Below are 23020 nucleotides of genomic sequence, written 5' to 3'. Positions count from 1 at the left end.
AATGTACTACACTAATGTAAGATGTTAATAATAGGGGAACTTGGGTACCAGGTATATGGGAACTATCTGTACTATCTTCTCCATTTTTCTATAAATCTAAAACCGTTAAAAAAAAAAAGTCTATTTAAAAAATGGAGGGGGTGGTATCCAGAATATAACTTTGCCTTAAATTTTTTTTAAAATAAAATTTCCTATTTGTGGATCATTTACCATATGCCAGTCATTGTGATAAACTCTGTACATGGATGATCTCATTTAAATCTTTACAATTGTTTATATATTAGGCATAATAAACCCTCTTTTACAGAAGCTGATGAAAAAGGAAGAGGTAATATAATGTAAATGGTGGAGCCGGGGTTGGAACCAAGGATCTTTCTGATCCCCAAATTCTAAGTGTACGGAACTCTCACAGTATCCTGGCTTTTCTAGGAAATGTTCATGGAGTTATCATAGGACATGCCTTCCAAAGAGAAAGGGGTATTTTAAATCATGGGGATTGAAGACCTCCACATCTCACTTCTTCCAGGATTATCTTAAAAGTCCCCCAGTTCTAAGTTGGACTTTCAAGCCGGAAAAGATCTGTAGGGGGTCAAAGTTCAACCAAATACGCCATTTGACAAATGGGTAAACTGGGGGATAGCCAGAGCATTTGCCCCAAATCACACAGAAAAGGGCCAAGAACTCAGGTTCAGTCTGTATTATTATTTCTCTCCTTATTTCCCACAACTTCCTCTTTGTAGTTAAGAAGGGAAGTAGAAACTGACCTATCTGCCTTCCCCATTTCTCGGATGGGAAACTGCCCCCCCAACCCCCTAAGTTGGTGACACACTGCTCTCCAAGGACACAATGGCATGAGGACTGGACCTGCAGAAGAGATGTCAGGAAGCTTGTTTCCACCGACAAAACCCACACTGTCAGCACATCCTTGTCAAGCACCTACTGAGTGCGGGGACGACGGACTGTGTGTCATGGCGCGGGGGGCGGGGGGTTAGGCCTGCAGAGGATCTGGGGCTCGTAGGATGGCTGCGGGAGGCCGGTGGATACAAGTTGTGGGGAGGAGGGCGATGACAGCTCTAGAACAGAGGTCCCTTCCGGGGCGCGCCTTCGGAACCGCGGCGTCAAGCCGCACAGCCGTCATTTTGGGGCCAAGGGCATCCCCTGCGGCCACCCTCGACCCCCACTGCCGCTTGGCCCTTTAAGGGCGGGGGACACTCGCCGGCGTCACAAAGCGCCGCCACTGCGCGGGCCGGTGGAGAGGAGGCAGGGATGTGGGAGGAGGAGGAGGAGGAGGGAGAGGAGGGCGAGGAGGGCGGGGGAGGGAGGGGCGCGCGCACGCGCGTCGCGTCGGGCCGCCCGCCGCCGAGAGCCGCCCTCCCTCCCGACGTGCGCCCCTCCTCCCACTCTCCCCTCCCTCCTTCTTCTCGGCTCCGTCGCTCCCGCGGCGCGAGGCGCTCTTGCTCTTCTCCTCCTCCTCGGCCGTCGCCCCTCCCCCCCGCGCAGCCGCCGCCGCCGCCAGGAGACCCCCGCGTGCCGCGCTCTCCCCCCCCACCCCCGCCCTTCGGCCCCGCGCGCCCTTCGGCCCCGGCGGCCCCCGAGGAAACGAGAGGGCGAGCGAGCGCGGCGCTCCCGGGCCGGCTCGGCCCCGTCCGCTCACCATCGCCGGCCCTCCGCCGCCTTCCTCCGCTTCCACCTCCTCTCCCCCCCCCCCCGCCAAGTTGAGGCCCCCTCCGGGGGGGGGAGGCCCGGGACCCGGAGCGAATTTCTCTAACTCTCTCCACCTTCCCCCCACCCGGCCCGAGTGTGAGGAGAAGGGCCCGGCCCGGCCCGCGTCGTGTGTGAGGAGGAACCGGGCCGGCCCACGGGCCGTCTGGGGCCTGGTCCGGGCCACCGGGTGTGTGAAGACAGGGGCCCGGTGCGGGCCGGCCGAGGGCGAGCGGAGGGGAGGGGCCTGGTCCGGCCCGGCCGGTGCGTGAGGACTGGGGCCCCGGCCCGGCGCCGCCGTCGCCGCGATGGCCCAGCAGCAGATGACCAGTTCGCAGAAGGCCCTGATGCTCGAGCTGAAATCCCTTCAGGAGGAGCCGGTGGAGGGCTTCCGGATCACCCTGGTGGATGAATCCGACCTCTACAACTGGGAGGTTGCCATCTTCGGACCCCCTAACACCCTCTACGAAGGCGGCTACTTCAAGGTACCCCCGACCCCATCTCAGACCAGGCTTCCCCGGGCGGAGGCTGCCGCTTTCGGTAGTTTTCCCGGCCAAGAGTGGGAGCGCGGGTGAGCGGAGGGGGCTGCTCACCTCGGCAGCTCCCTCCCCCCATCGGTGGAGGCAGGAAGGCCTCGCTCGCTCACCAAGTGCCTTTTCTTTGTCATGGGGGCGGGGGCGGGAGGCCAGACTGCACCGGGAAATAGGAAAGCCTCTTTGGCTAGGGTAGTGGCTACCGGAGGAGGAGGGCGGTCTTTGTTTTGTTTCCCCAGCCGAGGGTGTACGGAAAGAGAGGTGGTCTGTCTTTCCCCTCTCGTCTTCCCATCTCTGCGCCGGCTGGAACTACCCCGGAGGGCAGAGTGACCTGCACTTATGGGATTGGACCTTTTTTGGGGGGAGTGGGGGAGGGGTACCGGCCTGTCATTCCGGAGGCTGCCTAGTGGCCTGACATTTGGGGGGTTTGATGGGCTTCTTGCATAGTGGTGGTTCCAACTTCGCATTCCAGCGGGCGTTAATGGAGAATAGGAACCCTAGGGGTGCTAAACAAGGGTGCCTGCGTTTTCTTGCCATTAGCCACTTGAGGGAACTGTAATTTAGCCCCCTTTCTGTCCTCGTTTTCTATGTACTTCAGTGGTGTTTCAAAATGCCCTTTGTCCTCACCCTGCTACCAACTTTACTGCCCCCGCTCCCCTCACCCCCCGCCTCCCATGTAGAAATATCCACAGAGGGCGGAACATGTTATGTAGAGAGAGAGTTTCCCACTTTAGGGACACAAAATTGAAACCTTTTGCTCAGATGGTTAACTCTAACAAATGGGGGGTGGTCTTACGGATGAAAAGTATCATCTGAGGTGGGATGGTTTCACAGAGTAGGACCGCTCCTTAACGACCATAGACATTGTTTCTGTTGTTTTCCAGGATGTTAGAACAGTGGTTATTATCATTCCTGAATCCAGTAGTTTCTTTATTCCAAGATAGATAACTTGGAGATACTGAGGGGTTTCTGTTTTTGTTTTTACCATTTTTTAAGGGGCAAATCACAGATTGAAGGAATGCTCTAAATGGTGGGGGAACAGAGAGCGAGGAAAAGAGTGCTTAGGAATTCATTTAATTTAATTTTTTGTTTCCAAAATTAAGTAAAATAGGGCTGTGAGTCAGTCTTGGTTTGTTTCAAAGGGAGGGGCTATCTTGGCAAAAGTTTTAAATGAGTATCTTAGTCATGTAGTTACGTGTATTTTTAAGGAGTACCCAGTTACTTTAGTTTCTACTCCTCTAAAGGTAGAAGCCTCAGTTTCAGGCTTGAAATTGGGTCTATTTTGTAGAAAATGTCAGGAATTGATAGGGGAATGTTTAATATTCATGTCTGTGATAGTCACTAAATACCTAGTTAAAAATATGTATTCAGTGTTTAGAATATTGTGTATACCAACTGTATGCTTCATGTTTTGTGGTCACCATACGCTGTACTCCTCAGATGCAGATACTTGCAAAATCTACTGGCTAACTTTAGTGAAATGAAGTTTAATTTCCAAAAAGTATCATTGTTTGGGACAATCAGTAGTCAAGATAAATGGATACTAGCTAGAATGATCTTACTCCTATGCAGTTTGTTAAAAAAAACAAAACAACAACAAACTGTACATGGAAGGAAATAATAGGTTATATTATTATTAAATTGTAATATTTTTGCTTAAGTAATTGGGAAGGGAGTGTGGTGAACCCTCTCAGTTTGGAATAGGCAGGAGGATTGCCTGTAGCATACACTGATTTAAATTAACTGCTTTTTAATTTCAGTCTTATTTAAAAAGAATGGTTTGATCTCCAATTTTGTTGTGTTAGATATCTTAATCTTTTTTTTGCTTTTAATTGTGACATGGAAAAAATATATATGAAAAATTTTAAACAGGTTTAGTGTTTTAGTCTTGTGTAAGAATTTTGGTTAGTTTTGTTTCTTCTGCTTTTGGCAAAGGACTTTGGCTTTTTATACCAAAGTCCTTCGTTGGAAAAAGGCAAATTTATGGTCATGAGCAGTTAACACTGGTGATAAGTTTAAAACCATTGTTTTTTATTTCACTGCTTTTGTGAAACAAGGCTTTTAGTGTGTTCCACTACAGCTGCAGTTAAAAGTTGGCACAGACCTTTCTGTACTACTGTTCTCCCTTATCAAATGGTGGTCCTTGAACATTTAATATAATTTATCAATATTTTCAAGTTAAACTCTTCTCTGTTTTGCATTATAGTTTCCTAAGGCAGTGGGCTGCCAGTCATTCTTTAAATTTTTCATAACGTAACTCCTTTACCTTTTACATATTAATAGGCTTCTAACTGATCTTTTTCATCATGAAATAGTTGGCTCCAGTCTGTTTTAACTGTGGCATCTGTTGTAGTAGAGATTTGTGAGACCTGTATTTCACAAATTTGTTTTTTCATCCTATTTTTCTTTTTTAAATATCTTGAATCTGTATGATTCTTAGCTTGGCTGGGCGGGGGGAATCTAGATATATGATGGGCAAAGGTAGTTTCTTGTGTCTGATTTTCTGCACGTTATAAACTCTTCTTTGGCTTCACTATCTTTTTGTCCAATTTCTTGATCTCATTATTCACCCAGTGAATTTCTTTGCTGCTTCGAATTTTTCCTCTGGGGTCAACCATTATAGAACATAAAGTAGGAGATGACTTAGAACACCCAGAACACGTCTGAACTTAATTTTGCTAATGTGGAGAAAGTTGGAATTTTATTATGTTACGGGAAGAATAACTTGTTGATCAAGTGAGCAGTTAGTGATGACTTTTAACACGTTCACCTCCGTTCCTTTAAAAAGAACTGTCTTTTCAAGTAAGTCCTGATAATGATCATAACTTAGTGTGGCTGCTTTAGTATAGAACCTCCTTGGAACTCCTGCATTATTTATCTAAATGCACAATAGCAATGAGTCTAGATACCAGAAAGTGAGAGTGACTCTTTCATGTATGAATAACGTTAAAGTTTAAGTGATGCAGAATGCTTAAAGTATTGCAGTTTTTGTAGTTTTGGTTTTATTCAGTAATGTAGGGGAATGAAATAGGTGTGTTTCTTTTTTGGATAACTCCCAACTAATAAAATTTAGGAAGTATTTGTGATATACTCAAAGTTTTCCATAATAGGATCTTCTTCATCAGACTTACCGCTTTGTTTTATATTAAAGAAACTCTTCAATAGTAGTTGCTTTTTAAAATAAAGGACATGCATTATTTTCATTTGTTCTAGAGTAAATGAATCTATTCTTCGCATGCCACCCGCCCCCACGCAAAAAAAAAAAACAAAAAAACCCCCACCAAACTACCAAACTTAACCTCTGTGCCTGGCAATGGTCTTCAGATTATATATAGCACATTCTATTTTATGACTTTAAAGTTCTTAACGTACAGTTGAAACAATTTTTCTAAGCAACTCTTAGTCTTTTTGGTGTAGGGATCCTTTTGAGAACTTGATAAATTTTCTTCGAAAGACAATGAGGACACACAAAGTAGTTTGTATGCATTTTCAGATGGTTAACTGACCTGTTAAGAATCCCTCTTTTGGGACTTCCCTGGTGGTCCAGTGGTTAAGAATCTGCCTTCCAATGCAGGGGACAAGGGTCTGGGAACTAAGACCCGACACAGCCAAATAAATAAATAAATATTAAAAAAAAAAGAAAAAAAAAGAATCCCTGTTTTAAGGGATTGGATTGGCAACTTTAAAAACAAAATTAAACACCTTTGACATTATAAAAGTGTTGCTATTTTTTTAGAAAGCAATTTTATGATGAATCAGTCAGTTAAAATTTTCTTAGTTTTAAGTTTTTCCTCAGTTGCTTTAAGAACACCTCTTAGGGCTTTTAGCTGTTACCTTTTCTGGAAGCTGAACTTGTCTTGAGTGCTGGGTGAACTAAAGCAACATTGTAAATGGAAACGTGGTTAATGTCCAATGGTTTGGGGCACTAAATGCAATTTTAGTCCCCTATCCCCAGCCCCCACCTCTGGCAAATATAACACCTCAGCATTTCATAGAGTATGCTTTTACTGTATTAAGTTGATTCCAAGATGCATATTTTTCTAGTTTCACTTCTCAAATTTGGAATGAGTCCATGAAGTCTTAGAATTGCCATCAGCCAGCTGACACTTGTGACCTAGTTGTAAGAGACCCTTCCATTGAAATCTTCTGATAAAATTTTTTTAATGCCAGCATCAGTGTCTTAAGTTTGATAAACGAAGGATTATTTCTTTTTGAACCAAGGATTTGTGTCCTCAGTACTTTTTGCTGCTTATTGATTCCCCTTTTTCAGAGGTTTGTGTTCGTAAACAATATTTATTGAACACACATCAAAGGCAAAGCACTGTAGGAAGTGTCACTACCTTTTAGATAGTAAGGAAAAGTATTAGGACATTGATAACCTTAGAGCTTTTATGAATGATCTTCATAAAAATCTTTGTGCAGACTTTGAAATACAGAAATGTGAGGTGTAGGTGTTGCTGACAGAATTGTAATGGTAATTAAAATCAAAGTTTTAAGGCCAGTTAGCGCATTGGTCAACATAACCACAGTTGGTCATGATGAAATGTTCTGTTCCATCTTTGCAACTTAGTATTAGTGGTCCTAGTCTAAGGTTCCAGAAGAATCTGTCTGTTGGAGACAGGTGAAATAAAGGAGATCATCTAAGAAATTGGCCTACTTCTGCTAATCTAGTTATGGGAAAATAACAGGAAGAGTTACAGATTCAGGGTTTAAGACTACAGAACTCCGACTTGCTGAAAGGTCATATTTAAAAGTTTTAATTCTTTTATGTTCCTGAAATTCTTTTGGACTGTTTCTTGTACAGCTAGATAGATATCCAAATAAGACTGAGCTGAGCCTCTTTGAAAGTGTTTTGTCAGCACAGAATTAATTCATTTCAGCTTTATTCAACGAGAAATTGTTATTCAGGGTTTATGCTTATGTATCTTTAAACGAATTGATTCTGAAGTGAATGGAATGATAGATACTAAATTGAAGAGATAATTTTAGTTTGGATTGCCGAGGTTTGATTTTACATAAATATTCTTCCATATGAGAATTGGAATATTCAGATTTGGGAATATGTATTTAAGATAGAAAATGAATATCCACTTTAAGCACCTTTACTTGATTTGTTTTAATAACAAATATAAAAATGTTTTTGTTACAACCCAATAAATTAAATTTCTGTTGTAAACCTATTGGCAAGGTAAGTAGAATGAGCACTTAAAACATGCTAAAACTCTGAAGGTCATATCTAATTGCAGATACACGCTACTATCCTTATTACAGTAATATAGATATTAGTAGCTAACATTTATTGAGTGCTTACTGTGTGCCACATACTTTAAATAGAATATCTCACATAATCCTCCTGTGAGGTGTGGCTGCTATTACATATATATATATATATATATGTATATATGGAAACAATAACAGAGTTTGTTTAACTTGCTCGGGGTCCTCAGCTAGAAAGTTGTAATACCAAGCTGGACTACCAGACTGCTTGACTCTAAAGCCTGTGTTATTCTCTTGGTGAGAGCTTTTACCTCTCAGGATGTTGTTTGAAGGTGTAAAAGTGGAGCTTTAAGAAAATAAAATTTATGGATGAGACTTCCCTGGCGGTCCAGTGGTTAAGACTCTGTGCTTCCACTGCAGGGGGCACAGGTTCGATCCCTAGTCGGGTAACTAAGATCCCATATGCTGCACCGTGCGGTCCAGAAAAAGAAAAGAAACTTTAAGGAGCATTTGAAAAGGAACTATTTTTATTTTAAATTTTATAAGTTTAAAGGTCACAAGGTAATTGTCCCTTCAAATTATGGGGAGAGATTGTTATGACTTCAGCTTATAACTCTTAAATTCGCTGGAAAAATTGGATTTTGTTGTTGTTGTTGGACTACTTGGATTAGAGAGTAACAAATCATATTGCAGAAGGATTTTTTTTTATTGGCAAATTGATTCCTTTAATAGCAACTTTCTCATTAAGGGGAGAGTGGGATGGTGCTAGAGTTGAGAAATATGTCTAAAAAAACTAATCTTGGGGTTAGAAATGATGATAAAACACCTCTGAAGTGATGGTGGGAGATCATAGCGGGAGTTAAATTTCTTAATACAATATTGGTTTATGCTTTTTTTTAAATAGATCTTTATTGGAGTATATAATTCCTTCACAATACCGTGTTAGTTCCTGTTGCACAACAAAACTAATCAGCAATATGCATACACATGTCACCATATCCCCTCCCTCTTGAGCCTCCCTCCCATCCTCCCTATCCCACCCCTGTAGGTCATTGCAAAGCACCCAGCCGATCTCCCTGTGCTATGCTGCTGCTTCCCACCAGCCAACTATTTTACATTCCGTAGTAAATACATGTCGACGCTACTCTCACTTCGCCCCAGCTTCGCCCTCCCACCCCATGTTCTCAAGTCCATTCTCTATGTCTACCTCTTTATTCCTGCCCTGCAACTAGGTTCATCAGTACCATTTTTTTTTTCTTTTTAGATTCCATATATATGCGTTAGCATACGGTATTTGTTTTTCTCTTTCTGACTTACTTCACTCTGTATGACAGACTCTAGGTCCATCCACCTCACTACAGATAACTCAATTTCGTTTCTTTTTATGGCTGAGCACTATTCCATTGTATATATGTGCCACATCTTTATCCATTCATCTGTCGATGGACATTTATGCTTTTAAAATAATAGTGTCTTGGGGCTTCCCTGGTGGTGCAGTGGTTGAGAATCTGCCTGCTAATGCAGGGGACACGGGTTCGAGCCCTGGTCTGGGAAGATCCCATATGCCGCGGAGCGGCTAGGCCCGTGAGCCACAACTGCTGAGCCTGCGCATCTGGAGCCTGTGCTCCGCAACAAGAGAGGCCACGATAGTGAGAGGCCCGCGCACCGCGATGAAGAGTGGCCCCCGCTTGCCACAACTAGAGAAAGCCCTAGCACAGAAACGAAGACCCAACATAGCAATCAATAAATCTTTAAAAAAAATAATAAATCTTAAAAAAAAAAAAATACTGTCTTAATACTTTTCCAAGTATATTTAAGCACCATAGGAAACTTGAGCAGTGTAAGATTAAAACTTACTTTGTTGTTGTTTCAGTTGAGTCTGTTAACTGGTATTACTTTTTTTTTTTTTTTTTTAAAAGGGAACGCTGTTTATTTATTTATTTATTTTGGCTGTGTTGGGCCTTATTTTCTGTGTGAGGGCTTTCTGTAGTTGCGGCGAGCGGGGGCCACTCTTCATCGCGGTGCGTGGGCCTCTCACTGTCGCGGCCTCTCTTGTTGCGGAGCACAAGCTCCACACGCGCAGGCTCAGAAAGGCGTGAGTTGTGGTTCACGGGCCTAGTTGCTCTGCAGCATGTGGGATCTTCCCAGGCCAGGGCTCGAACCCGTGTCCCCTGCATTGGCAGGCAGATTCTCAACCACTGCGCCACCAGGGAAGCCCTGGTATTCCTTATCTCTGTTAACAGCATCTTTATTTTTTGAACTATTGATACATGTAATAATTTGGATGAGCATTACACTGAGTGAAAAAAAAGTCAATCTCAAAAGGTTACATATTGTATGGTCCCATTTATATAACATTCTTTTTTTTAATAAATTTATTTTATTTATTTATTTTTGGCTGTGTTGGGTCCTCGCTGCTGTGTGCGGGCCTTCTCCAGTTGCGGCGAGCGGGGGCTACTCCTCGCTGTGGTGCGCGGGTCTCATTGCAGTGGCCTCTCCCGTTGCCAAGTGCGGGCCCCAGGCACGCGGGCTTCAGTAGTTGTGGCACATGGGCTCAGTAGTTGTGGCAGTAGTTGTGGCTGTGGGCTCTAGAGCGCAGGCTCAGCAGCTGTGGTGCACAGGCTCAGTTGCTCCGCGGCATGTGGGATCCTCCTGGACCAGGGCTCGAACCTGTGTCCCCCGCGCCGGCAGGCGGATTCCCAACCACTGTACCACCAGGGAAGCCCTATATAACATTCTTGAAATGTCAAAAGTATAAACAAAAACAAGTCAGTGGTTGCTAGGGGGTTAGAGATGTTGGGGTGGGGGGAAGGAAGTGGATGTGATTATGAAGGAGGAGCATGGGGGAGATCTTTGTGGATGGAATAGTTTTATAACTTAATTGTGTTGGCAGTTACACAGATCTACACAGACCATAAAATGACGCAGAACTACACTCATATATTGTACCAGTGTCAGATTCCTAGTTCTAATACGGGACTATAATTATGTAAGATGCAACCATTGGGGGAAGTTTAGTGAAAGGTACAGATCTCTCTTTACTATCTTTGCAAATATATGTTGTGAATCTATAACTATTCTAAAATAAGATGTTAAAAAATTTAATCATCAGAGGAAGCCATATATTCATGCGTTATTACAGCATCTTAAGATCATTGCCATAGTTTCAATCTGTTGTGTCTTTGGATTTTCAAATTTCACAGTTATCTGCTTTTCTGTATTTGCTGCATGGGCAGCTCATGCTTAATTTGAGGGATAAATCCCTTGAAATAATTTGGATTATGTGGCTCATTTGGTAGCGTACATAGTAATTCAGATTGTAAACATTGACTGTTTACTACCTCATTGAAAATAACCATGACCCCATTTATAAGATAATATTAAGAATTGGCAAAGTCACAAAAACTTGGACAATATGTAGTAATTCTTTATAGAAACAGAGTGATTTAAAGCTTAGAAAACAGATTTTTAAGTTTACTTGAAACCATACCTGATATATATAAGGCAAAACAAAAAAGTTTCATTATTCAAAGGAATATCCTTCAAATATGATTTGAAACTTTGAATATCCTTCAAATATGATTTGAAACTTTGAATATCCTTCAAATATGATTTGAAACTTTACTTTTGAAATTGTTGGTAGAGGCACAGGTAAAATTAGTCTAATACTTCATGTTCACATTTCATTTTTGACTAAAATATACTATTACTCAGATTATTTCCCTCATTTACCAAGTTGAATCTGAATCACCTTTGGATGTTTTAAAAAAAGTCCACACTGAAGAAGTAAAGATTTGCCACTAATAAGAACATTAAGAAGTGTGCAATAGGTTCTGAAGGCAGTTCTCAAAAAAAGGAGTCTGGAATTGTTTTGAGCAGTGGCAGTCTGGCATTGTTGGAATGGGTGTATAGCCAGCCTTCTGAGGTGTTTGCTCTGAAGGGGGCAAAGCTCATTTGAGTTCTGGTAGTTGGGTTTAAAACAAACAAACAAAAAAACCTTATTACTTAAGAAGGCTCATCTTGGTCTTGTCACATAACTGCTGTTTCTCCCATTGGTTAAATAGGGATAGGAGTAATATATTTAAGCCATTATGGGCTAACCCCTGTGGAAAAACTTCAGCCCTAAAGGTAAAAAAAGAAAAAAAACACAACAACAAGGTCCTACTGGATAACATAGGGAACTATAGCCAATATCCTGTGATAAACCATAATGGAAAAGAATATGAAAAAGAATATATATGTGTATAACTGAGTCCCTTTGCTGTACAGCAGAAATTAACATAACATTGTGAATCAACTGTACTTCAATAAAACTTAAAAAGAAAAAAAGTATAGTAACTGTGTCCTCAGGGTTTCTACTCTGAGTTCTTTGGACTTTGTTAATCATATTTCAACATTTACTCTAAATAAGAGTGAGGGAAAAATTACTAGACAAAAAAAGAGACGGCTTACTGAAGATCTGGAAATTCTGTAGAATTTAGATTAAGATCTAAGGAATCTAATATTGAAAGGGTTTTAAGGGGAGAGCACTTACTGAGTTTTGAATTGATGAGTTGCCACTTTTCTTATATGACCATTTTTTTCTGAAGTTATTATTTTTTTTTATTGGTAAATTGTAGAATAAGTTATCTTTTGAGGGAGGTCACATCCTTTGAGAACGACAGTCGTGCCCCCCAATTCTCCATGCAGCTTCAAGAAATAACTGATACCTGAATTTCTTCCGTAGATCTTAGGTGATTCAGTCCCTCGTCTAGAACATAGTGGTAAGACTAGTGGCTCAATATTTGCATTGCTTAGTTCCTCTAGTTGTGCTTTCCCTTTCTGGAAGAAATTGGATTTTATTTGGGTTTTTCCATCAGTGACATTTTTCTGTAGTTGCCAGGTTGCCTCAATTAAATCTAATGTTCTTGGTGACTGAAGGTTTAGCTAAAAATTAAGATTGAGTTCTTGGTTATATAATAATATAGCAAATTAGGATCTTTGTAAAGGGCTCCTCTTATAATTTAAGTATTATAAAACATTTAGGAGAGGTTAAGAATTTTGGAGCAGTGATAATGAGAGGCATTAGCAAAACCTGCTAGATAAAGCAACCTTGACTTCTGTAGTCCCATGAAGATCAAGATTGCTTAACCTCATTTTGGAAAATCTAATGAATAAAACAATTAAACCCAGTTTTGTTTTAGCCTTACTTTTCAGAAGACATTAGATCTTTTAAAAGCAGACTAGAAGTGCATTTCAAAAGTGCAGAATTTCTTATAAAGTGGAGGATTTTGAAATAAATGTTATGAATATTTTAATAGTTCTTGATACATTACAGGAATCAGAATAATTAGAAAAGTATATTTTTATAGCTGTACTTGTGCTTTGATAATATTCTGCATGCATGCAGTTTGTTAAAGAATAATTTTGGTGACTTTTGGCCAAATATATATATTTTTTCTCCCCTCTCCAATATATATAAAGTCTCCTAAATATAAGATTAACTACATCGTGATCATTCTGTTTACATACACACCTTGAATGAAATAATTAATTCTTAACAAGGTAGAGTAAGGAGGGAACTTTTAAAATAGGTTAAATTTCTGTGGCTTATGAACTGTAACAAACAAGCTCTCCTGGGTTGTTGTTCCAGCTACCAGATATATCCTGAAGACTTACATGTCTACATCTCTAATTAGACCTGTCTTGAGTTTTTGCCTGCCTAGTAGACATTTATACCAGTGTGTCCTATTTACACTAAACACTAAACTGAACTCTACCTTTCCCATAAGCCTCTTCTATATTCATTCTCCTGGATATTGGACATTGTCTACCTAGTCACACAAGCCTAGAAGCTGGAAATCAGTTCAGATGATTTCTGCTTCCTCTTTCCACATAGCCAATTATTTTTAGTATCTCATGTCTCTGGTATTTAGCCCCTAATCTTTATTCCTACTCTCACCATGTAAATTCCCACTCAGTTTTCACTCACTTGGACTTTGACAGCAGTGTTTTGTGCCCCTTCAGTCTATAATGCCACCAGAGTAACCTATCTAAAGCTCTAATCTGACCTGTCCCCACCAAAAAAAAAAACACAAACAAAAACAAAAACTTATCAGTCCATCTTCCACAAAATTAAATAAAAATTCCTTTGTGTGACATACACGGCCCTTCATGATCTGGTTGTTGCTTACTTTTCCAACTGTATTTTCCGTTCTTGCCCCATAGGTGGTCTTTGACAGTGCCATTGCCTAAGCTGTTACCTGTCTGGAATGCCTTTTTCATTTTTCAATGTTTCTCGTGCCCTCTTTAGTCCGTGAACTCCAGCTTGTATCTTAAGACCCAGTTCACTGTGAATGACCTCTTGGATTCTCTCCTGTTAATCCCCACTCTCCCTAATTAGATTGTTTTAAAATAAACCCCAGATATCATATCCTTTCATCCCTAAATATTGGAGTCCCTGAAAAATAAGGAATCTTTTAAAAAATGTAATTGTATTATCCTTACACTTACTAAATAAACAATTCCTTAATATTATCTAATATCCAGTCAGTGTTCAGATTTCCCCAGTTGTCTCATAGATATACTTTTAAGTTAGTTTGAATCAAAACCCACAGTAAGGTCCACGATTGCATTTGGTGATGTGCCTCTTAAGACTGTAATAGATAGATTTCCCTTCTTCCTTTTTAAAAAAATAGCAGCTTTATTGAGATATAATTTACATACAATTCGCCCATTTAAATGTACAATTCAGTGACTTTTAGTATATTCACAGAGTTGTACAACCATCACCACAATTTTAGAATATTTTCATCACTCCAAAAAGAAACCCCATACCCATTAGCAGTCACTCCCCATTTCTCCCCATGCTCTAGGCAACCTGTCTGCTTTCTGGGACTATAGGTTTGCCTATTTTGTAAACATATAGATTTGTATTTCATATAAATATAATCATATAATATATGGCCTTTCACTTAGCATATTGTTTTCAAGATTCATGTATGTTGTGGCATGTATCAATACTTCATTCCTCTTCATTGTTAAATAATGTTCCATTGTATGGACATTTTATTTATCCATTCATCAGTTGATGAACATTTAGGTTGTTTTCCACTCTTAGGCAGTTATAAATAATGCTGATACGAACATTTGTGTACAAGTGTTTTCATTTCTCTTGAGTATTTACCTAGGAATAGAATTACTGGGTCATATGATAACTCTATGTGTAACTATTTGAGGAACTGCCAGACTGTTTTCCAATTTTACATTCCCACCAGCAGTATGATGGTTCTAATTTCTCTACATCTTCAGCAACACTTGTTCTCTCTCTCTTTAAAAAAGAAAAATTGTTTGTTGGCAACTGAATATATTTAATTGCTGAACTGCTGTCTTCAGTTTTAAGACATTAAAACTAGACTGATGATAATTATATTTTATTCCAAACTAAAGATATTATTATAGTACCAAAAGTAAAGTTACTATGTTTCTAACCCTGAAGGTCATCAGACATTTGTTATAAAGTAATTATGATAAGTTTTGGCCCGAAATCTGGTTAGCTACCTATTTTTTCCACATTATTTCTTCTCTGCTTTAACTCATAAACATCTTCGTGCAGGACTTAGTCTTATCTCAGCGGAGCCACTTAAATTTAGTTTAGTAGATTTGGTGGGGAAAAATACTAAGTTCATGATGGATTAATCTATCATGTAGGTGTTATATAGGAATATATTTTTTCCTAACATTAAAGATGTAATGAGGAACATTTATTAAGGGTGTTCATTTATTATTTTTCTTAAAATTAATCTAGGAAAACAATTCAAGCAGTATGAAAGTCTTCTCTCCCCTGAAAATCACTTAACTGTTTGAATGTAATGCTCCAGAAACATTCTATGTATCTACAAACGTATCTATGCATTTTAAAACTATGAATGTGGTTATACTATAAGTATTTTTCTGCATCTTGCTTTTTTTATTTTTTATTTTTATTTATTTTTTTGCTTTTTTTAAAACAAATTTATTTATTTACTTATTTTTGGCTGCATTGGGTCTTCGTTGCTGTGCGCGGGCTTTTCTCTAGTTGCTTCGAGCGGAGGCTACTCTTTGTTGTGGTGCGCGGGCTTCTCGTTGCGGAGCACTGGCTCTAGGTGCGCAGGCTTCAGTAGTTGTGGCACGCAGGCTCAGTAGTTGTGGCTCATGGGCTGTAGAGCACAGGCTCAGTAGTTGTGGTGCACGGGCTTAGTTGCTCCGCGGCATGTGGAGTCTTCCCGGATCAGGGCTAGAACCCATGTCCCCTGCATTAGCAGGCGGATTCTTAACCACTGCACCACCAGGGAAGTCCATGCATCTTGCTTAAAAAAGTTTATTTTGGAGATCTTTCCATTATTAATATTTATGGGTTATCTCATAATTTGTAACTGTTGCACAATATTCTAGTTGTTAAGGAAGTACTTTATTTATTCCCCTATTGATGAAAAATTGTTTTCAGCTCTTTACTCTGATAAGCAAGGCTGAACAGGAAACTTTTACATACCTCTATACTTTTGTGAGTGGATTTGCTGGATTAAAGGGTATGTGTATTTAATTTTACTAGATAGTCAAATTACCCTTCAAAAAATGTTAATATATATTCTGTGATGAAACATATGGGTATTGTCAAAGTATAAAATTTGCAGTCCTGATAAATCAGCCTTTATGATGGTTGTTTCTTTTCCTTCCTTTTTTATTTATTTGTTTATTTTTGGCTGTGTTGGGTCTTCGTTGCTGCGCGAGGGCTTTCTTTAGTTGCGGCAAGCAGGGTCTACTCTTCGTTGCGGTGCGTGGACTTCTCGTTGCAGTGGCTCTCTTGTTGTGGAGCACAGGCTCTAGGTGTGCAGGCTTCAGTAGTTGTGGCGCATGGGCTCAGTAGTTGTGACTCACGCGCTCTAGAGCACAGGCTCAGTAGTTGTGGCGCACGGGCTTAGTTGCTCCATGGCATGTGGGATCTTCCTGAACCAGGGATCGAACCCATGTTCCTGCATTGGCAGGCAGATTCTTAATGACTGCACCACCAGGGAAGTCTGGTTGTTTGTTTGTTTCTTATTTATTTATGGCTGCGTTGGGTCTTAGTTGCTGCACACGAGCTTTCTTTAGTTGCGTCGAGCAGGGGCTACTCTTGGTTGCAGTTTGTGGGCTTCTCATTGCAGTGTCCTCTTGTTGCGGAGCACGGGCTCTAAGCACATGGGGCTCAGTAGTTGTGGCACGCGGGCTCTAGAGCGCAGGCTCGGCAGTTGTGGCGCACAGGCTTAGTTGCTCCGCAGCATGTGGGATCTTCCTGGACCAGGGCTCGAACCCGTGTCCCCTGCATTGGCAGGTGGATTCTTAACCACTGTGCCACCAGGGAAGCCCTAGTTGTTTCTTTTAATTGTGAATGAAATTTAGCTTACTTTCATGTCATTGGCCATTTGTAATATTTATGCAAGTTAACTGTACTTGTTCTTTGCCCATTTTTCTTTAGGTTTCTTTTTTTTTTTAATAGAATAAAAGCCGCTTGCATAAAGGAAGTTAGTCATTGGTCAGATGTATTGCATGTTGCAAATATCTTTTCTTTGTGTGTCATTTATTAATGATGTAATTTAAAATATTGTGCTTAGAATTCTGTCCAATGTTAAACATGAAGACAAGTGTAGAGAAAATTGTGTTGTAACTGTTGTGACAGCCGAGGAGAAGAATTTGTAGGGTTTAGAGTAAGTTCTCTTAACATTGTCATGTGGGTTACTCATATCTTAATGAACAAGCTTGATACTAATAATGTATAAGCTGATACGGAGGTACCTGTATTTTTCTGTGTAAGTGGCCGTAACACTTTTTTTTTTTTTTAAACTCAAAATATGGGCTTCCCTGGTGGTGCAGTGGTTAAGAATCCACCTGCCAATGCAGGAGACACGGGTTCGAGCTTTGGTCCTGGAAGATCCCACATGCTGCGGAGCAACTAAGCCTGTGCGCCACAACTGCCGAGCCTGCGCTCTATAGCCCGCGAGCCACAACTACTGAGCCTGCGCGAGCCTAGAGCCCGTGCTCTGCAACAAGAGAAGCCACCGCAATGAGAAGCCTGCGCACCGCAAGAAAGAGTAGCCCCCGCTCGCCGCAACCAGAGAAAGCCCGGGCACAGCAACAAAGACCCAGTGCAAACAAAAATAAATAAAAAATAACTAAATTTTAAAAAAAACCTCAAAATATTTATACCCAGTTATAAGTGAACACATGTTTATGGTAGAAAGTTTTTAAAGTTCTTGAAACTATGAAAAAAAAGTCACTTGTGGGCTTCCCTGGTCATGCAGTGGTTAAGAATCTGCCTGCCAATGCAGGGGACACAGGTTTGAGCCCTGGTCCGGGAAGGTCCCACATTCCGCGGAGCAGCTAGGCCCATGCACCACAACTACTGAGCCTGCACTTTAGAGCCTGTGAACCACAACTACTGAGCCCGCCAGCCACAACTACTGAAGCCCGTGTGCCTAGAGCCCGTGCTCCACAACAGGAGAAGCCACTGCAATGAGAAGCCCGCACATCGCAACGAAGAGTACACAGAACTGGAGAAAGCCCACACGCAGCAATGAAGACCCAACACAGCCAAAAATAAATAAATGAAATAAATTAATTTTAAAAAATCTTTAAAAAAGTCACTTGTAATGATGCTATCCAGAAATAATACTTTAAAGTATATTTCTTCTGAAATACACTATATTTCATCTAAAAAGTTGGATACTGTGTATCTATTTAAAAAAAACTTAACGTATTTTGAACATTTTCCCAACTAGTCATTATTTAACCTTTCCCCTTTTGTTGGGTCTGCAGATTTATTTTGCTTTCTAAACAATACTATGTTGAACACATTTTTATATCTATATTTGTGTTTTTCACATAAGTTTCTGGTACTGGATATATTGGGTCAAAAGTTATGAGTGCCTACATATTATCATATTTAGAGAACATATTTTGAACTGGTTTTGACAAGATAAAATGCAACAGTAAAAATGCCAGTTTTCTTGAGGGCAAGGAAACCACTAAGGAGATGACTATTATGGCTTTAGTTTTAAATAATAATGTATCGAGAAGTTAAAGGAACTAGAATAATCAAAACAATTTCGAAAAAGAACAAAGTTGGAAGACTCACAATATCCAATTTTAAGATGTACTGTAAAGCTACACTAATCAACACAGTGTGGTGTATTGACTAAAGGCACGGAATAGATGGCCCAGAAATAAGATATAGTCAACTGATTTTTTGACAAAGGTGCAAACATACTTCAATGGAGAAAGGACAGTCTTTTCAAATATATGATGTTGGAAAACTGGGCATCCACATGCAAAGTGAGCCTCAACCTATATAACATATATTTTATACAAAAATTAACTCAAATGGATCATAAACCTAAATGTAAAACATAAAGCAGTAAAACCTTTAGAAGAAAGCATTGGAAAAAGTCTTCTTGACCTAGGGTTTGGCAAAGAGCTCTTAAATACAGTACCAAAAGCATGATCTGTGAAAGAAAAAATTGGTGAAGGTGGACTTCAGAATCAGAATTTAAAACGTTTTCCTGTGAAGGACACAGTTAAAGAGAATGAAAAGACACGCCATGAATTGGGAGAATATATTTGCAAACCACATATCTTAGAAAGGACTTAACATCCAGAATTTATGAAGAGCTTTCAAAACTCAACATAGGGGGAAAAAACCCCTAAAAAATCAAAAACCCAATTTCAAAAATGGGTGAAAGATTTGAACAGATATTTCAGTAAAGACGTTTGGATGGCTTATAAGCACATGTAAAGATGTTCATCTTTAGTCATTAGGGAAATGCAAATTAAAACCACAATGAGGTGCCATTTACGTATCTTTTAGAATGGCTAAAATAATAAAATACTGCACTGACAGTACTGAGTATTGGTGAGGATGAGGATTAGCTGAAACTAATACTTCTGGTGAGAATGTAGACTCTGGAAAAGTCTGTCAGTTTATTACAGAGTATACAATTACCATCTGTCTCAACAAGCCCATTTCTAGGAATTTGTCTTAGGGCAATATAAACTTACTGTTTACACAAAAATGTGTATGTGAATGTTTGTAGCAGCACTATTCATAATTGCCCCAAACTGGAAACAACCCAAATGTCCTTCAGTGGTTGAATGGATAAGTCAACTGGTATATCTATATTATGGAATGCTATTCAGCAATAAAAAGGAATCAAGTATTGACATACTAGTAATATGGATAAATATCAAAGGCATTATGGCAGTCACATAAGATTACATTCTGAATGGGTCTCGAAAAGACAAAACTGTAGGCACAGAGAACAACAGATCAGTGGTTGCCAGGGTTTAGGGGTGGAGGAAGGGTTTGACTACAAAGGGATAGCGTGAGGGAATTCTTTGTGGATATTGGAATTGTTTTGTATTCTATTTATGGTGGTGGTTACAATAATCTATGTACATGCTAAAACTTATAAAAGTGTATGCCGAGGAAGTGAATACTGCTAGATGTAAATTTAAAAAGTAAAAAAATTATAGATTTAATTATCTTATAATTTTATTTGTTGATTATACCTCAGTAAGGCTGAAAAAATAAGACAGTAAAAATTTTAAAGAATAAAAGAAAATGTCCTTGTTTTAAAAAAAGATGCAGAAATGACTTTGTTATAAATAACAGAGTACCACAGACTGAGTAGCTTATTAAACAACAGAAATTTATTTTTCACAGTTCTGAAGGCTTGAAGTCTGAGATCAGGTTGCCATCATGGTCAGGTTCTGGTGAGGGCTCTCTTCCAGGTTGTAGACTTATTGTATTCTTACGTGGTAAGAAAGAGGGCAAGAGAGCTCTCTGGGTTCCCTTGTTTTAAGGGTGCTGATCCCATTAACGAGCGTTCTACCCTCAAGACCGAATTGCTGCCCAAAGTCCTTCTTCCTAATATCACATTTGGGGTTAGGATTTCAGCATGAGTTTTGGGGGACATAAATTTGGTCCATTGCAAACAACATCCAGCTTTGGCATAAAATATTACAATTTAGTTGTATCTTTAGGATAAGTTCCTAGGAATAGATTTTATGGTTCAAATATGTTTACATCTAAAGACATTTGTTACAAATTTAATATGATTTTCACAAAAATTAGATTGAAGCAAGTTCCTGAAGGATATTTAGATTTTCATTTTCTTTCCTGAGTGATATCCAATGCCTGAGTAGTATTGGTATTGAATACTAACAACTTTTAAGTTTAATAACCAGTTACGTAGAAACTAGAGGAGGAGAAAAAGTAAAAGAAGGCAGATATCAATCCATTTCAACATAAGTAAGGATTCCCAAAATTTAGTGCTTTTCATTAGAATTAAAGTATTTTGGGAGGTAGTGAATTTTTTGTTCCTGGGGATAGTCAAATGCATGTTGGATGACACCTAGGGACAGTGTTCTAAGAGGATATTAATCATCTGCATGAGTGATTAAACTGCTTTAGAATCATGTTGGAAACTTTTAGAAATAAAAAATTCCTGACTCTATTCTTACACACTATTTTATAGATTCAGTCTTTTTTTTTTTTTTTTTTTTTGGCTGTGCCTTGTGGCATGTGGGATCTTAGTTCCCCGACCAGGAATCGAACCCATGCCCCCTGCAGTAGAAGCACTGGGTCTTAACCACTGGACCTCCAGGGAAGTCCCTAGAATCAGAATATTTTGAGACTCTGGTGGGCATCTCCAGGTGATTCTGATGTAAAGCAAGGTTCCTATTGCTGAGATTCAGTATGATTCTATGTTTTGCTTTATTTTCTGGGTAGAGTGCATTTATGTTCCAAAGGTAATGCATCTGTAAGTTCTTTATTAGCCAAAAAAGGATACTTTAAAATTCATTGTTATGTAGCTTCTCTCTACCACCAAATACTTATCTTCCCCTCCTACAGGTGAAACACACACCCATGAAATTATAAACAAATTTTTTTAAGCTTTGGAATTGTTGTTAATAGCTTGCCTAATTTTATTCTAAGGATTTTTGTGCATGATTTTTAAAAATTGAAGTATAGTTAATTCACAGTGTTGTGTATGTATGATGTTTTTAATGAGTAGTTGACAGTTTTGATTTTTGTTCAGATAAGGAAGTTGTTTCATAACATATCTGATGTATTTCTGAGTCAGTAATAAATTTCCTTAGTAAATGAGAACATGAGTAGAAAGTATTGCTAAACTGAATATTATAGCTTCTTAGGTAATGCTTTACCACTTACGGAAGGATTTGGGGCCTAAGTACACCATCAATATGTTCTTTCTCATATATAATTAAAACTGTCAATATTAACTTCAGAAATATGGAAAACATTTATTTTAAAGTTTGTTATTTTTATTGTTAGTTTCATCATTAAAGATTTATTGAGCACTTACTATGTGTCAGGTACTGTTGTAGGTGCTGAGGAAACAGTGAACAAAAACCAAAAATTTCCTACTTCATGGAGCTTTCATCCTAGTGGGAGAGATAAGCAGTGAACAAAAAAGTATGTGCCGACTTAGAAGTGGTAAGTTCTGAGGAGAGAAGTGGGAAGCAGTGAGGTAGGGTCTGAAGCTGGGAAGAGGATATTAAAATTTTTCTTTGTGTGTGACATTTTAGACATCTCTGAAGAAAGGTGAAGGTGGCTTTTGGAGTAAAATCATAAGGAAGTGATAGAGCTAACCATGAGGCTATGTGGAAGAGCATCTTACTGGAGAGTTGAAGAATAGAGTATTGGGGACTTCCCTGGTGGCGCAGTGGATAAGCCTCTGTGCTCCCAATGCAGGGGACCTGGGTTCAATTCCTGGTCAGGGAACTAGATCCCACATGCATGCTGCAACTAAGGGTTCACATGCCACAACTGAGGAGCTGGCAAGCCGCAACTAAAGGAGCCCTGGAGCCGCAACTGAGGAGCCCACGTGCTGCAACTAAGAGCTGGTGCAACCAAAAAAAAAAAGAATATTGTTCTTTAGTGTATGCCCTCCTGGGTTAATCAAGTAGAAGGCAGTGAGTAAAAGTTGAATTGTTTTCTGTTGTAAAGGCTTGTGGTTAGATTTTTTTAAGTGCTGTTTAGTGTTAACTAATTTATTGGGTTTTTATGGGTTATGATTTGAGTCTACAAGCAACTTTAGAGATTATAGCCTCAAGGTTGCCACTTAAAACTATTGATGATATTTATTTTTCAGTAGAGTTGGAGAGTAGGCGTTAAGTATTTTAGTGATCCTTTGTTTTATTGTGCTGAATCTTGTTCTTAATGTGAAAGAACAGAGAGGCAATATAGTATAGTGGTTAAAAATATGAACTCTAGAGTTGGAGAGCTAGGTTCCAGTTCAGGGTCTATAGCTGTGATCTTGGGCAGATTATTTAACCTCTGTATGTTTTAATTTCTCTTGTAAAATGGGGGAAAGTATGGCATCTGCTCTGTCAGGGGTACTGTGAGAATTAAATACAGTATGTTAGTACATGTAGAAGTACTTAGAATGTGCCTGCTATATAAAAAGCACTCAATTAGTGTTAGTTGCTACTAGTGTTAGCTATACTGTTTTGAATGGTGCTTTTCAGTTTATAAGTTAATACATGTGCAAGGT

General features: G+C 39.6%; 1 protein-coding gene across 1 annotated transcript in view; it reads left to right on the top strand.

Moving 5' to 3' along the window:
- Positions 1-1577: 1577 nt before the first annotated feature.
- The window catches only part of UBE2R2 (ubiquitin conjugating enzyme E2 R2), an 88228-nt gene continuing 66785 nt past the window's right edge, over positions 1578-23020 (top strand). The window contains exon 1 of the mRNA XM_059924594.1: positions 1578-2186. Coding sequence (XP_059780577.1) covers positions 2010-2186 — 177 coding nt within the window. The 5' untranslated portion in view covers positions 1578-2009. The remainder of the gene's footprint in view (positions 2187-23020) is intronic.

This window comes from Balaenoptera ricei, chromosome 6 (genome assembly GCF_028023285.1).
Source record: "Balaenoptera ricei isolate mBalRic1 chromosome 6, mBalRic1.hap2, whole genome shotgun sequence".
Classification (NCBI taxonomy): domain Eukaryota; kingdom Metazoa; phylum Chordata; class Mammalia; order Artiodactyla; family Balaenopteridae; genus Balaenoptera; species Balaenoptera ricei.
This window is presented reverse-complemented; position numbering and strand designations above follow the sequence as displayed.